Genomic DNA, 17620 nt, shown 5'->3' with positions numbered 1-17620 from the left:
CATAAAAAAAAAACCTTAAGAATAGTTAACCAAAAAAAATATTTTAAAAATAGTTTTCATTGTAGGTGGTACATCAGCACCTTTCTATACGGAACCTGATAAGAAGACCACTTATGATAACACGAGAAGAATGAGTTTGTTGAAATGTTGATAGTTTTATTAAAGTTTATAAGAGAAAGGTGTTTGAAAGATTTATATATTAATACGTTGTTTGTTTTGGACTTGGGTTACAAAGGTGTTAACCTACCCAGGGCCAACAAACTGCTCTTAATATTGTTTAGTCTGGTTACTATAGCAATAGGATTATTGGTTTCAGTTTAAAGTATTGTGAAGTGGGATCAGTTAAAATTCTACCATTTTTCTCAAAAACTGCGTTTCAGACAATGCAATAGACGCCCACTTTCTGTCAATGTTCAAGAGATATTTCCCTTTTATCAATTATCATCTCAGTACGCTGTATGAGTTTCAAGCTATCATGCATATAAAAAAAATATTTTCAAGTTTGTGAAATATAATCATTTATGATCATACTATTAAAAAAGAATTGCGTTTCAGACATTGAAATAGACTCTCGCTCACCTACGGAGGCTACTTGTCTCAAACAGGTTTAAAGCTATCATGCCCACTCAAAGACTAAATGTTTTAACAAAGTAGAGAGATTTATATTTATACTGTTCAATTGAAGAACTGCGTTTCAGACGATATGAAAGACGCCCCTCATACCAGACCTTTAACCTTACAGACACGAATCTATTAATCTATATATCGCTTAAAGCTATAATGAACATACGAACTGATACACCTTCTTTGTATGCTATTTAAAATATCTCCCCTGCCAGGTCCTATTTGTTAAGTTCTAGCTGTTGATCGGTGTGCTATTGGTTTTTGTTACTGTAATATTAATAACGTTATAGTTTCGATAGCATGCAGACTAGTGTTAAACAGTCGGAGATCGAACAGTTTTGGCCTATTACGTTTAATTACAGAATTTCAGTCATTGCACACTGTGGTACCACATAAAAATGGGTCAGAAAATTAGATATCAGTCCGTATTTCAATCAGTATATTGGTCGTGTTATGACCTGACGAGATGTAGTAGTAGTATTAAAAAAAAGGAAAGACAAAATCATTCATTACAAGGATAACAACTTAAGTTCACGGGAGATCCTTTCCACCAGCTGTATATTAGCCAAATCTCTTGACATTGCTGTTCCCGAATTATCCAATATGGCTGCACGGACTGGAATAGAGTTTGAAGTCGGACAAAATTGTAAGTAGCCTAATGGATTCTAATCTCGGTCGGCAAGTCTGGTGTCATCTTACCTCATCGAGCTAAAGAAACCTTCAATGGCAGATCAATGGTACATGTACAAGATCTATTGGTGGAGATACTATTATTACTGATAGGTTAATGACGGCTAATAAATAATAGTTGCTGTAAACTGATCTCTATTCTTTAACCAACATATGGTTTTAATACCAACAATATTTCTTATCATTATATATAACATTGAACAGTTTTATCATAAACATTCTCCAGTTGGTAGTACAGTATGGTCAATTACCGTATCTTAGTTTCTGCTCTGATGAATTTGCTAGGCGGGGCATACGTTCAGCATACCGGAACACTGAAGCAGTTCTCTAACCCTTTCTACCACCCTAATATCAAATTGTCAGTGTTTTCTGTTGAATAGTAACTTGTAACATTTCAACCACTCTAATCTCTATATTTGACGCATTTAGAAAAAGGGAAAAGAGCAATTAGTCAAACGGTAAGCTAGGCATAATGTGCAAAAATATATATTCTGATATATGATTTGAAGTAAATGTGCAGTGTTGATCACCTTGAACAAGATCCACACGATCACATGCCTGGCTTGTGGTAGCAGTGAGAATTCGGTCGTAACAGGTATATAGCGCTATCTTGTCTATGGTGAATAGACAGCAGGCATTGCGTGAGAAATATGGCGTAAGAACACAATTTCAGGTAAGGGTGTGAGTAGGTCTGTGAGGTAAATCGTGAAAAACTGGGTCATGACATACATTTGTTATAACTTTATAAAATTTTTTTCCATATTCCAAATTCCAAATTTTCAAATCTCTTAACATTATATTTGCCCAAAACTTATGTTTGAATCAACTTTATGATTAGTAATTCGAAAAAAAAAATGAACAAAACGTTGAAATGCTCCCCATCATTCCAAATATATCCAATACCTGCCATACCTCCCTATTGAAATATTTTCAACCATAACGGCAAACTCTTCAAGATTAAAAATTTGAGAGATATATGGGTCTTAACGGGTTTTTGAAATTGTATTTTTAGTTTTTTGTCTTAGATCCGAAAGGATAATCGAAATTTAGCTATTCAAATCGTGATCGATAAGTCAAGTTCCATCAGAATGCAAATGCGTAAAAAAAATGTTTAATTTCGTACAATTTCGTAACACCTCCACCCCCCCCCCCCCCCCCCATATTCATTTCAACCCCAATTAATTGAATTATATGTGATGGTCTGTGGGGGATGGGGAAAGCGGTTAGTTCTTCTCGTGTAAATTCGTGATAGTATTTCAACTCGGTACTAAAGACATGGTGTATATTAATGTATAGTACTATACTAGTATACCAATGTACCAACATAATTAGAAGAAGTATGCAAATAAGTCAAATACCTGAGAATCTAAAAATAGATCGATCTTAGGGTGCAGATGTAATGTTTCTTACTTCACATTCTACATTCTGGCCAGCTGTTTGAGACCATCTGATATATTAGCAAAATAAACCATCTTTCCTTCCTTCCTTTCAACATTGATCAACTTTTATTATTCTACTCAATATCTTACTTTTATCTCGCCACAGGTAACATCATAGTCTTTCTAGTAGGTTCAGGTATATTTGCCATAAATTCCTCATGGTTCCTCCTAACATACTACAATGAGAAAGAACTTTGTAATAGAGCATATCTTTTTTTATATATATCACAGGATCTCAAAAATACACGTGTAATATTATTAACAATTACCCAAAATACAAGGAAGTCGAAAATGTGAAATGCCGTGAGACATAATAGATAATATTGAAACTTTTTAGGCTACATAGATTGAAATAATGTCTAAACCTTGCAATACGCAGAAATATTTTCCAGTTTTGTAGTTGTGGTTATTTAAACTGGGATATTATAGATTCTAACCAGATATCTAAAATTATTCGAATTCCGATTGAAGCGAGTTCTGCTTTCATGCCACAACGGATACGTTTCAAAGGAAAGGAATATTTCGAAACGCTGCAAATTGATAGTGTATACCTTTAACTTTTAACCCAGATTCCACAAAATTCGAACTGCACATACCCCACCTGAGAATTAAAAACTATGGTAATAATCTATACTACCGTTACAAACTGGGGTTATTTGATCTTACCGTTATATTATAATTACAACTACTGTATTGATGAAACAGTGTTAACTATTTATGAAAGTATTTCAGCTGTATATACCAAAAGTAAAAATTCGCCTTTCTTGTGTGAGATCTCTCTTATATCATCTATATGTCTATATAATTTCAGTTTTGGCTCTAATTATATGAACTCATCAAGTTTCATAAAGTCCTAAAATTCTCATGTTGGAATTAGTTTTGTGGAAACTGGAAGTAGCATTGATATGTCATAGAGAGACGTATCGTTTCGACAATGTTGGAATTATTGTGGTTGCAAATCCCATGAAGTAAAGAATAATATCCCCATAGTTTGAACGGAGTTACTTTTGCTTGGCTTAAATTCTCTGACATACAAGGATATCTTCAATTCAGGATTGGCATCTCCTTTGTATTTATTTTAGAGGTGATCGAGTAAACTATTATCTTCAATTTAATACAAAATTAATTGTAATTGAGAAATGTACAGATTTTTACAATTTTAACTTTCCACAATAAATAAATACAGAGGGCACTGAGATAATATTAAATCACGTTTTGTTGTAAGAATTTGTTGTATTTCGGCATTCTCCATTTTTGATTTGATTTCTTGTGGTTACAAAACTAACACTCACCAATCGACATGATTTACCTTACAATTGATAACAGGAATAAACAACGAAAGAAAAATAATAAAAAAACATGGCAAACTCATCGATCCGGATTTAAAATCAACCTTTTTCAGATTTTTTATTTTACCGTTACTCATGATTATCATTTAGATTTAAACCAGACATTTAGAATTTCGAAAGTTATGTTAAAGGTTAGCATTCAGAGGTATTTCTATAACAACGAGTGAGCATCAAGAGGTATTTATATAACGAGTTAGCGTCAATAGGTCTTTATATAACGAGTTAGCATCAATAGGTCTTTATATAACGAGTTAGCATCAATAGGTCTATATAAAACGTGTTAGCGTCAATAGGTCTTTATATAACGAGTTAGCGTCAATAGGTCTTTATAACAACGAGTTAGCATCAAGAAGTCGGTACATTATAACGAGTTAGCATCAATAGGTCTTTATATAACGAGTTAGCATCAATAGGTCTTTATAACACAACGAGTTACCATAAGGAATAGGCCAGAACATAAAAAATGCCTTTAAGATCCTATGATCACTCATCATACCGAGCACGTTTTTTTTCAAATGTTCTTGGTCATGAATATAAAAGTTCTTATTTGTATGAAAAAAAAATGAGATAGAGTTTCGCATCTTTCATATATTTGATACAAAAAAACATGAGCGTATCAGAATTAAAATACACTATAAAGAAGAAAGGATGAAAGAAAGAGAAGAACTGAGATTTTGTTATCTTGGAACCTACCGGGCATTCTATCACGTTTTTAGATAATTTACCTCCATTTTTAATATGATTCTCAACACAAATCTATAAATAGAAGTTATATTCATTTTGGACATGTGGTTTGCGTAAATCATTTTTACTTACCAATATATAAATTCTGTTTTTCTTATCGAATTGCTTCCATGTTGTAAGTTATTCACGTGAAAAAACTTTCCGTACCATTACATCTGAAGGGAGTGTTAGGTTATAGTAGACTGTCTACATCATACTAACTTTGGTTAGATGGTATTTTAGCGTGGGGGTGGGTATGGTGTAGGTATGACGGTTATTTAATCAATCTTAAGAAATTTTCAATTAAAACTTTCCAAGTTGATCCATGAAAATCTGTACTCTACGTTTTTAGTGTTTTATCTTTACAAATTGAGGACTATACTTGAAGGATCTGTAAATACATTTAAGTGTAAAGTTTGAAATTTGTGAAGGGGTTGTGGAGCCAGAGGAGGTAGATCTTTCTCTCGTCCTAGAGGCACTAGGAATAGGCGCACTAGTACATTATGCTGTAGGCAACTGTTCAAAAACACTGTAATAGGTCTATAATGTACGTGATATAGACACAGGTATATATAGGCCTAGTGGTTAGTCTATACGGAAGATTAACTTATGACTTTGTGCGTCAAAACATTTTGTAGAATATATTCTTTTCAGTTTTCTTTATATATTATGTTGACCTAAGACTTTCGGATGTCCTTGTCTCACCTAGGGCTTTAAAGAACTGACCCAGAAGCTAATATTGCCACATTAGGCTCATTCACCCTTTCTTTATGCCAAGTTTGTTTGCATGAGTAATTAACGTCTAAACAATATTTCATCATTAAAGTAATTGTCTTAAACGTTCTAATTCGGGGGAAATTGGGGATTCAAGGTCTGTGGTGGTAAAATGCACCGTGTTGGCCCAGGCCTACATTTGTGGATAAAAATTGCTCCAATTTATTTTGGCAAATCACAGGAATTTTCATTCATAATCTTAGATTACTTTCATATACCACTCTCCATCGTAGTAATGTGTAAATATTCTTGCCAAAAAGTTTTCTTTCGTAGTTTTGGCCCTTCTCTTCTTGGCCAGTTTCCTGGAGATCAGCTGAGCAAGATTTATTTTTGCTATGAATGAGCTACCTCGTGCTAGGGGCGTGGCTTCTGTCAGATCGTTTTTCATCTACCTGTATATAAATTTCTTAAAATATTGAGTATGTCATATTCAGAGAGCATAATTTATCATCATAATTGAATAAAAACGTTGTTAAAAGGGTAGAACTACTGCATTTTACTCAGAGATTCTCAGAAGCCTGATTAAAAGGTAAACAAGCGCCTGTCAATCAATTCTATTTTTAACGGGACTATTTTACCCAGTGTAATTTGATTGGTTTAAAATCTGAGACTTGATACGTTCCTTCCAAATATGGAAAATGACAACAATATTCGGCCTTCTTCAAAACATTACGACGTCATTATGAAATTATAATCTTGTGGGATTAAATGTGACCTACTTTCGAATGGATTAAATATTATAATTACAACATAGATATGCAAATTCTCATGCATGATAATTGCATATAAGTTTTAATCGGATTAGCCGTTCTCAATAAACGAATGTGTAACGGAGTAGCGATTTGCCTCGACGGAAAATGACCATGGTGAGTATTAGACAATATCCATTCGCCAAAGGATTCCAATGTCAATTTTTGTGTTTTTTTCAGTTTTCGTATGCTCTATAATAATTTAATGGCAAATTACGCTAGTATTAGTTTCCGTTGATTTGATACCATTTCATTGTATTATTGCGCTATTTCTCAAGAAACGAAAGGTTAATAGTAGGGACTATTTTTCAACATGGCTGCTACCTGACAATCGTGTTATGACGTGCCTTTGCAAATTAAAAGTTTCGATGAAATTACGACTTTATTTTGAGCAATAGAGGATATTCCATTTGTTTAAATCGTGTATAAGTGATTCCTGAAACCGTTTGCATCTTTTAATTTACTTTGACGCTCCTAGTAAGGCTGTTCACAGGATTTTAAAATTGGTTACTGTGGGACCTTGTTCCAAGACAACATTTTGTGGTTCCATCAACAGGGGGGTTTACCCTCCAAGATGAAGTCAAATAATCGTGATTTTTCTGTTCTTCTGTGGCTAACGGATTAAGATCCTAATTATTGTAATTCTGCATGGAGGAACAAGTACGTATTTTTATTACATTTTCACACACAATGATTGAATAATGTTGTGAAAAGTTTGTGATACATTTTGTTTTGAAGTTAGATTGGGACCAGTAGCCTACCCGTATTACTATTAGGCCTTTTTTTTTTTTTAGCCTAGTCCTGTTGAAGTCAAGTATTTAAAGTCTAACCTGGAATAATAGCACTGCCCGGGAACACATAAGAATAAGAGTAAGCTTACATCAGGGGGTCTCATAAGAATCTACTTAGATGGTTTTTTTTTAAAAATGCTTTGATAAGGGCCAATCAATGCTAACATTTAACAATCAATGGATAATTGTTGCAAAATTTCATGGTGTTTGATCAATTTCTTTGCCAGTCGCAACTGAAATTTGACCTGTTCACTGCAAAGCTTTTGTTAAACACTATTACAACAGTGAGATTTTCCTTGTGAACAGGGGTACAAGAATTCAAAAAGTTTAGAGGTTCTAGTTTTTTATTAAGTAGCAGATTCTATTCTATAACCACACTAAGTAGGCTTATTTGTTCAGGATTTTTTTGGTTTCTGAACTCATCCCAGTCGGCACAGACATTAGTCTGCTGACTCCCCTTTGAATGGAAGTTGAACTAGGCATTACTATCAGGATAGAGAAATTTGTGATGCATTTTGTTTTGAAGTTAGACTGGGACCAGTAGCCTACCAGTATTACTATTAGGCCTTTTTTTTTTTAGCCTAGTCCTGTTGAAGTCAAGTATTTAAAGTCTAACCTGGAATAATAGCACTGCCCGGGAACACATAAGAATAAGAGAAAGCTTACATGAGGGGTTCTCATAAGAATCTACTTAGATGTTTTTTTTTAAAAATGCTTTGATAAGGGCCAATCAATGCTAACATTTAACAATCAATGGATAATTGTTGCAAAATTTCATGGTGTTTGATCAATTTCTTTGCCAGTCGCAACTGAAATTTGACCTGTTCACTGCAAAGCTTTTGTTAAACACTATTACAACAGTGAGATTTTCCTTGTGGACAGGGGTACAAGAATTCAAAAAGTTTAGAGGTTCTAGTTTTTTATTAAGTAGCAGATTCTACTCTATAACCACACTAAGTAGGCTTATTTGTTCAGGATTTTTTTGGTTTCTGAACTCATCCCAGTCGGCACAGACATTAGTCTGCTGACTCCCCTTTGAATGGAAGTTGAACTAGGCATTACTATCAGGATAGAGAAATGCAAAGGTATCTTCCCTTGGAGATTATGCTGGGATCAAATCTTAGCAACTTTCGAACTTTGTTAACATCAATACTTCCCTCTAACGCTGGGTTGGAACACTGTCTTTTTGTGGCAGTCGAATAACTCAGTAGCGAGTTGGACTATCGTATTCTGGGCAATTGGGTGCCATGGCTTTGAATCTCCCTCAAGGACTGTGCTTTCGGCAGTGGGCCCGGTGTCAGCTTTCACCCCTTAATACCTGAAACCATAGTTAGCCAGCAAGCAAATATCAGCATCAATAAAAATAAACAGTACATTTTAGTCAATGTCATTAATGATAATGGACATTAATTTGGTGATGAAACCATTTACTCAATTGCGGTTTATTCTTGTTAAAGGAACTGATGCGACATTTTGGGTGGTTGATTTTAGTCTTGAATATAGTCTTGAATATAGTCTTCAGAAGTACTTGAAATGTACGAATATTGCAAAATTCCTTTAAAGATACTTCAAATTAGAAATTTTACTCACTTTTTCTACATATGTCTTTCTATATATCACAGAGTACGGTACCTTTGAATGTTGATAATTCTGGAGGCACATAGAATTAAAGTCTCAAATTTTGACGCTAAGCTGTGAACACTATTACTGATTGGCTTAGCTTAATTATTCCCTTTTCTGAGACTAAAGTACGATTTGTAAAAAAAAAAATGTTGTTACTCTGAAGTGTATTTACATTGTCAATTGGTCTTAAATCTGGCTGGTTAACTCATTCAGTTCACAACAACCTATAATAAGCTTGTACAAGGCACAAGTGAGATGACTATATCCCTTTAACTGTTATCCATACTTGACATTAACTGTGACTCTACTGAGGGAAAAACGGCTTTAAGCTAGTTTTCATGTGTTTCCACTGGGCAAATGGCCGAACCGGAACCTAAAACCTATCTTTTGCATTCAGCAATTTATGAGGGACCAGAAGCCAGCTTTTTGTCATTCGGCAATAGGGGCGTACTGATCTTTCCAGTCTATTGCATTTCTTACTGGAAAAAACGGTTGCCTACATCAATAATGTGCGACTTTGTAATTGAGGCTCAAAGTCGTTCAGGAATCAGCTAGCTTTACTTTACAATTCTCAGTGGAAACAGGGTTTATGTGTTATGGTGGCCATGTACTTTTACCTGATGTATTGCTACTATGTATTGATAGCTTGTATTGGATTATTGTATCAATATTGAAACAAGTTCACCACAATATCATTTTCTGACCAGTTAATGTGTAAATTAGCACAGAAATACTAAACAGTTAAACAAATGGTAGTTTGTTGAGCAGACGGGGTGAAAACTGACCTAGATGGTGGAGAGGGGCCTGTTTTTCAGAAGCCTTTTTTGAAAAAAGCTTAAATAGTACAGCGTAATTCATGTCGTATATTAGTGCCCAAAGAGCTCTTATCATCTGATCTAAAAGAAAATATTTAGATAATATTTTCCGATTAATAGGATATATGTTCAATGAAAAATCGAATAAATCGAATTTTGTCCTCATTGTAGGTTATTACTTCATGTATTATCAATTTTACCTTCCTGCTTACATTATAACATGAAATTTCTCAAATATTTTGACATCATTAGATGTTTTACTCACAAAGATTGAGTTCTGGTTTCATTGTACACCTCAATACTGTACTCAATTTTGGAAAATGATTGCTTGATTGGATTTGATTGATATCAAGGAAATTGGTATGTTTTAAAAGGCCAAAAAGAACTATAAAAAAGAACATTTTTAGGGACTAGTATAAAATATAATTATGCTTCCCAAAGTTTAATACCCTCATATCTAAATGCTTGAAGGCTTCCTATGCTTTCAATGGATTGGCATATGCTCTGCATTTATCCACCTTCAAATTGTACTTGTTAGTGTTGACATAATAAAACACCAGGTCTGTTTTCATGTTGCCAACATGTTTCAGATAAAAATCCTCACCAGATAGCTCTATTGGAAATGGGGGTGAAATTTCCAAAATTTGACGTTTGAGCAAAGCAAGCAAATTCGATGACTAGGAGTGGGGAGTAATAATAGATATATTCTACCCTCAACTCTATTAGCGCCCTTCTCTTGCTGCTGACACATATTTCAGACAGTCCTTAACTGTTCACTGAAGGATAACTGAAGGGAAATATGAATTCCATAGCTTATAGATCGAGTGTAAACTTATTGTGTTGAAAAAGAAATTTGTTTAATGATATTTGGTATTTGTTGCTATTTGTTACAATGAATCAATAGAGCCATATAACAAGTGAACTTAATGATATTAACCACATAACTTTCACCAACCAACTCTAGTCTTATATCTCTTACACAGACAACAGACAATTTATTGCTCAGTTGAGAAAAAAATTGGAAAACATCTTCGTATTAAACTTATTATGTTCCAGTTAGTCTGGATATCAATTTGATGATAAAAGTTGAAATCTATGAATAGTAGGTGTATGATACTGACATATTCATCTTAAGAGCAACCACAGTGAGAAATATTGGGATAAATTGCTTCTTTTTCCTCCCTCCAGTATTATGCATGATGTACTGTGTACAATTCAATGACTTTTGTTATTTTCTTAGTAACCATCTCAAATAATTGTGAAAATTTCTGAGGTCTATTTCGCTAAAACTTAACAAATGGATGAAATCATGTTTCAAGTTATGACTTATGTCTGAACAGTTTGATGTTTTTATTAAGGTGTTTGTGAGAGTTTTTAATGACATACAGTAATGATTAATCTAGATATATTCTATTTCTATTTTCAGGATGAATTTCATCCATTCATCGAGGCCTTACTGCCACATGTTAGATCCTTTTCATACACATGGTTTAATTTACAAGCACATAAACGCAAATATTACAAGAAAAATGATAAACGAATGTCTATGGAAGAAGAGAGAAAAGTTAAAGAAGAATTACAGGTAGATTTTGGTTTTATTTACCAGTACAATATCCATTTATTTCGATATGCCTTTTTGCTTATATAGGGCACTGCAATGTAGATGGCTCTGTCAATGGATATTTTCTGGATTTCGCGATCTTATAATACAGAAAAGATGCACAAATGAAACTACCTCCACTAAAATAAGTAGCACATAAATTACAATCAAGAATAAAATCAAAATTCAGATAAACCATGCTATTTGTACTTAAATATCACTTTCATGCATTTATGGCTTTGGATATACATAGCATATCTTGTGACAAAATGAAGGACAGATTGCTACAAATACTTTCCACACTGTATACCCATGTTATATTGTTGCATCCAAATTTCCAATGTATGAGCTAGTTAGATATGCAATATTTGGCTAATTGGCAAATGAGTATAGAAAGCCCCACCTTATCTGCTTAGTATGGGCATGCTTATTGGCAACTTCTGATAAGGAACATTGCCATAAGACATGGTATGTTACTCATCTCACAAGTGAAATTCAATCTTTCAGAGTGAAAAGGCGGAAGTTAAACAGAAATGGGCGTCAAGATTATTAGCGAAATTACGGAAAGATATAACACAGGAATGTCGAGAAGATTTTGTGCTCAGTATTACTGGGAAGCGTCCACCTGTATGTGTTTTAAGCAATCCAGATCAAAAAGGAAAAATGCGTCGTATTGACTGTTTACGGCAGGCCGACAAAGTGTGGAGATTGGACCTAGTTATGGTGATATTATTTAAAGCAATACCTCTAGAAAGTACTGATGGAGAACGGTTAGAAAAATCTCCAGACTGTATGCATCCCAATATCTGTGTTAATCCACATCATATTAGTGTATCAGTTCGCGAATTAGATCTTTATCTTGCTAACTTTATACAGAGTTATGGTAAGTAGATTTTACTCCCTTATCAACTTCATCAGAGAAACTTTGCTCCATTTTCAACTACTCAATTGTCATCTCCATTGTTCACTCCATATTGGAGATCTTTCCATTTCCAGCTCAAACAGAGAGACTTGACTCCATTTCTAGCTCAAACAGAGAGACCTTGCACCATTTTTAACACCAGGGAGATGAAGTTTTACAACTGCTTTCTGACAAAAGAAAGAATACTCCATCTGTAGTACAATGGGATGAATTGTGATTGCTTTACCATTTAAATTTTTCCCGATGTGACACACTGCCTCAGAGGACCTCTGTTTTTTTGTCATTTTTTACCTCTATCTTGCCTGACCAACACAAACCAACACAAACTAAAACATGTAGAGGAACTATACTGATCTTTGACAAAATCGTACGTATCTGAGCCTGTTGCCCGTGCTTCTATCACCATTGTCAGCCAGGTCAGTGTCGCTCAGCTTTCCACCCCTATCAGTATCACCAATGTATCAAGATGTTTTTTCAGATCCACGAAGTGAATATGGTGATATGCCTATCAATGGTGAACAAGATATAAAAGGTTTGTATGAATACTTTACTAATATGTGGTAGTAGATAAAAGCATGAAATGATACACAAAACACAGCTGAAACATTTTCCATAAAGTGTTATTTTAACAGTAGGAAAACATGTAATTTGTTATATATTTAATATTATATGATGTGGGCAACAGACTTGCACTTATATTGCCCCCTCCTGAATCTATTATGATTGTAATAAACACTGATTTATATTGATCTCTACTTTACTCTCAAGGTTTTGAGTGGTGCTTTAAATATCACAGGATACTGTAGTAGCCCCCCAAAAAGCTTATAAGCAGGCAATGGGACAATTTGTCCTTGACTTGTGGCTTGATACAAGTCTGCTTTTCTGATCTACAACTGCTTGAAGTGTGTGCTGTAATCTGTCGGACAGTCACTGCTGGCCCTAATATAATATGCAGTTAAATCTGAATGTACCAATTTATAACTACCAAGTCCCAGTTTCTTGCAAACTATACTAAGACACTGATAGATATGATTTTCAGACAGCGGTAAGACAAATTCATTTCATATAGTTCACACCGACCAATTATTAAAAATATCTGCAAGATTTATACACCATTGATATTATTGGTATAACATTTATGTAATTTGCGAATATATTTAAGGGACCTACACAGCTTTATACAACTCCCTGTTTTGTTGTAATGTTATAATGAAAATTCACATGTTGTGCCAAAATTTCTACAATTGAGGTATTGACAATACACAAATGTGTATTTGAAATCATAACCTCAAATCTGATGATGTGCCAATATGGCCAGTTTAGGCAAGACTTATTTCAACTATATTTGCATGTAAACTTGGCTTGCTTCCTGGAGTACTGAATTCTTAACCTTAAACCATTGTTCAGAAATGCAATTCTGTAAAAAAGAAATGAAAAGGACTTTTTATCTGTATGTATCTGTTACAAGAGAATGAATTGTGATCCAATTGCCTGTCTTGAATATTTGACTTCTGAAGTCCAAATCGTGACTGAACTCGATTGATTACAAATTGAACCAATATTTTTTTTTGGATTATCTAGTCAAGTGACTGTAATTAAGAAAGAGAGTTTTGACCTCTGAAATCACTGGTACAGACATGCTTGATTTGAAATTTCTGTCTTCCTACTGACTGAACTTCCTTCTGTCGACAAAGAGCATTGGTTGATTTCTAACCAATCAACAGGTAGTATTTGTGGAGGCAAATTTTGGCATGTGTGATCACTTCTGTACTGCTCATGATAATTTCAATAAGAAAAAAAATGATTGACATGATATTGTTATGATGAAAACACTCAAGTCAGCATATATAGAAGAATATACTTTGGTATGCAATTGATTGATCTAGAATTGATGACAGTTATTCTTTAAGATACTCATTCATGATAGAAAAAATATGTTGCAAGATTTCAGAAAATACATGTACATGCACATCTAAAATCAAATATTTCTAATGTTAACCTTGACAACTCTCTCTGTATGAATTTACAACCTTGTCTTTTTGTTAATACTTACATTTTCCAACTGATAGTTTTTTTCATGTCTTTGTGTGGATCTGGCAAACTTGCAAATGTGTAAAAACTGAACTACCAATGCATGCTAAACAAAACCAATTCACTTCCCATTTGAAATCATGCAATGTTTTGCACTTAGCCAGACTCTGCTGTGAGAGAGGTTTACTTGTGGTAAAGAACATGGGCAGGAAGAGATACCAAAATCCTGATTATTCATTGTGCAAATATTGGTGTAAATATTTTTTGATTTTGTACAAGTTACTTAACTTTTTTTTTAGTCACAGTAGTTTATGCTTTTGACACATCTTCAAAGATATGAAGATATAGTTTGTTTTTGTCTCATGTCTGTCTGACACCTTACAGAATATTTTTTCTCTGAATATTGATATTTTAATTATCATTTATCTGGAGTTATTTTCCTTGACCATTTTTGCATTTGATAAAATTTTGTTATTTTTTTTTTTCAAAGAATTGACTTTCAGAACATTTTCTTCACATATATCAGTTGTTATTAAAAGACCTGTCAAAATTGAACCCTATGGATATGAGAATGAAATTAGATATGTTCTAGTGAATTCTATGAATGATTTTTGATGAAAATGTTGATAAATTCATGGATGGGTTTAAATGTGGACAACAGCTTGTTGAGTTATTGATAAAAATTAACAGATGCTCATTTTATAGACTAGGTTGTTTATTTGATTCAATAGTCTTCAATATGAAAATTATAACAATATATCAGACCATATTTCCAATGTCAAGGCATTACTAACTCTGTCTATTACCTTGACTTCATAAAGCATTTTCTTTTATCAAAGAAGTTTGTAAATGTTAACAATATGGCTGCCTGTGTACAGAGCTCCGGTTGGCTGTCTTTGCAAGCATACTATCCAATCAAACTTCTACATTTAAAAAATTTTGTGAAACTAGAAAATTGTCTGATGTTAGGGTATTAAATCTAAGACATATTCTGCATTTGATTCTGTTAAGCATAAACTGTAAATGTAATTTATATTGTAAAATTAAGATTTGTCACCAGTTTTCTGTGCCAATATATGTAGTAAAACAACAGTCCTGGAGATCAATCTCAAATTTAAACATTTTGAAACTTTTATTAAATATGACTTGTATAATTTGGTAAAAGTAAGTGCTCAAGTGTAAACTGGTAAGAGAGAAAACATTACAAGAAACAAATTGAAATTAATGATATTGTAGGGGCCAATGAAAGTTATTTCATGATAATATTCCAGTCTTGGCAATAATCTGCGTATTTAAGCCAAAATAATCACCACAATAATACCCAAGAGACCTTGCAATAATTATGGTGTCAAATTTTTAATTCTACCATAATCAATACAAATCATAATTTAGTTGTCCGTAACAAAACGATTTATTGCTTGTATTTTGCAGGTAATTATCATTCAGGTGTGTCAGGAAATGACAGCATTATGGCAACTGGAGTCTTCTCAGCCAAAGAATTATTACTTGTTACTAGGTGTAAGTATGCTTTATATTTTATACTGCATGTTACACATATAACAGTGTAATAATTACTTTGGGTGTAATACTCCAGATATTTTGTATCTGTCATTTCTTGACTCCAAACCTTGAAACCGTAATCAAGTAATATATTAGAGAATTAATAATAATAATAGCTAATAATCATGATATATTGCCAACGTTCTATTGGCCTTGACCTTGAAATAATGATAAAACTGCAATTTTAAAAAAATTAATTTGAGCTTCACTATGATTAGTACTGTTAGTTTTTGTATGTCACAAGTGGGGAAGGACATGCTCTCTCTTTGGGACATGAAATATTACTTTGTGGCTAGTGGGGTTTGTTTTTTTTGGAACACTTTTTGAAGAGTGCACATAGGTAATATTGTTTATATGATATATATTATTTCAATAGAAATGTGTTAATGCTTGCTTAAGTATTGCAAATGCATAGGAGAACGATAAATGATTTGTATGTTTTTTTCTATTTTTAGCTTCCATAATGATGCCTCAAAATGGAACCCATACCATGTTACCTCCACCGAAAATTGAAAGTCCAGGATATTATTCTTATAGTCCACAAGATCAAGGTAATATGGTACCAATGCATCACAATCTTCCAAATGGACAATCAGCCTTAAGTCCTTCAGGTAATTCAACAATTCTAATTTTGAGAGACACTATTGAGAACAATTTTCAGCAGTATTGTTTTTATTGATAATTTGAAAACCATAGAGCAGTGGGTTAGTGCGCAGGAGGTAGCAAGTTGGACTGATGGTCTGTGGAGTGATAGGGCTCTGTAAGCTTGAAACCTCTCTTCAAAGTTTGTTCCCAGAACTATTCAGTTTGATAACATGGAGAACCTCCCTTCTAAGTATATATATATAATGTGTATAATATTTTTGTCAGCTCCCTACCAATTCTACCTTGCTTAACTTATACCAATTATAGTGTGCAAGTCATCTATATAAAACATTTAAACTATTTAGTGAACTCTTTTTCATGCATACTTTCAATCAATATAATTATATGTATGACGGGAAGACCTGTTGGGAAATTAGGGGTGTATTTGATGCCTGTAAAATTACATCCAGCATAATCTCACAAGAGAAAAATGCATAATCAACCTTGATATAATACAAACAGTTTGTGATTGATATTATTATGATGATATATTATACTATTTACTCTTAGGTCATACACCCCACAAGAGAAAACGAACAACTATGAGTTCTATATCATCAGCTGAAGATGATGTAGAGAGTGTTGGTGATGATGGTGGTGAAATGGGATATTATAAACCTTCTGTTAGTATGTCTACAGGACAATCTACTTCCTGGCAAACCGATCAAATGGATCCAGGTACGTCAATTCCATTTTGACAAAATATTGCCTCAAAGTAAATCTTTGCAATTTTGAATGCCTATATTGAATGCCTACTCCTGACTTGAAAGTTAATGCTGTCAGTGGTGTGGAGCATAATGCTCACTGTAAATAATTAAGGAGAACTAGCATTTTAATGCTTCCAATATTTTGTCAGTCAATTTCATATCCAATGAATTCTGAGCCTAAAGGAGACTAAAGAATAAAGTGTTCTAGTGTTTTTCTTTCCTCTCTGCTTGTAGAAAATAAAACACTACTAGATTTGCTACCAAAACTTTTTTTTTTTTATTAAGTCAATAACAATTAATTGTAATACTTCATTAGTTTATTTGTGAGTTTTTAGTTATTGTCATCTTGCTTTACCAATAATATAAAGGGTCTGTCTACAGCATTACATAGTTGATGTTACAAGCAGAAATTCTCATCATGGCATTTTACATAAATATATATATCTTGTATTAAATGTCCTTAATATTTGGGTTATTACTTAGTGGAATATCAGATTGTAAGATAAAAAATTAGCCTAAGAAGACTTGTTATTCAGCCCCATCGTTAGGGTGGGGTCTGTGGGGGCTGGGCCCCATCA

At 33.5% G+C, this 17620-nt stretch overlaps 1 protein-coding gene across 1 annotated transcript; it reads left to right on the top strand.

The window, feature by feature from the left end:
* Positions 1–6671: 6671 nt before the first annotated feature.
* LOTGIDRAFT_215606 (hypothetical protein) lies at positions 6672–12068 on the top strand (the record flags this gene model as incomplete). The annotated part of the gene is made up of 3 exons (XM_009056632.1): positions 6672–7008; positions 11004–11159; positions 11685–12068. Exons 1-3 carry the CDS (start codon positions 6997–6999, stop codon positions 12066–12068), a joined length of 552 nt encoding a protein of 183 aa, XP_009054880.1. The 5' UTR covers positions 6672–6996.
* Positions 12069–17620: the final 5552 nt, after the last annotated feature.

The sequence above is a fragment of the Lottia gigantea genome, assembly GCF_000327385.1.
Source record: "Lottia gigantea unplaced genomic scaffold LOTGIsca_28, whole genome shotgun sequence".
NCBI lineage: Eukaryota > Metazoa > Mollusca > Gastropoda > Lottiidae > Lottia > Lottia gigantea.
The sequence above is the reverse complement of the archived record's forward strand: the minus strand, read 5'-3'. Positions and strand labels throughout refer to the sequence as shown.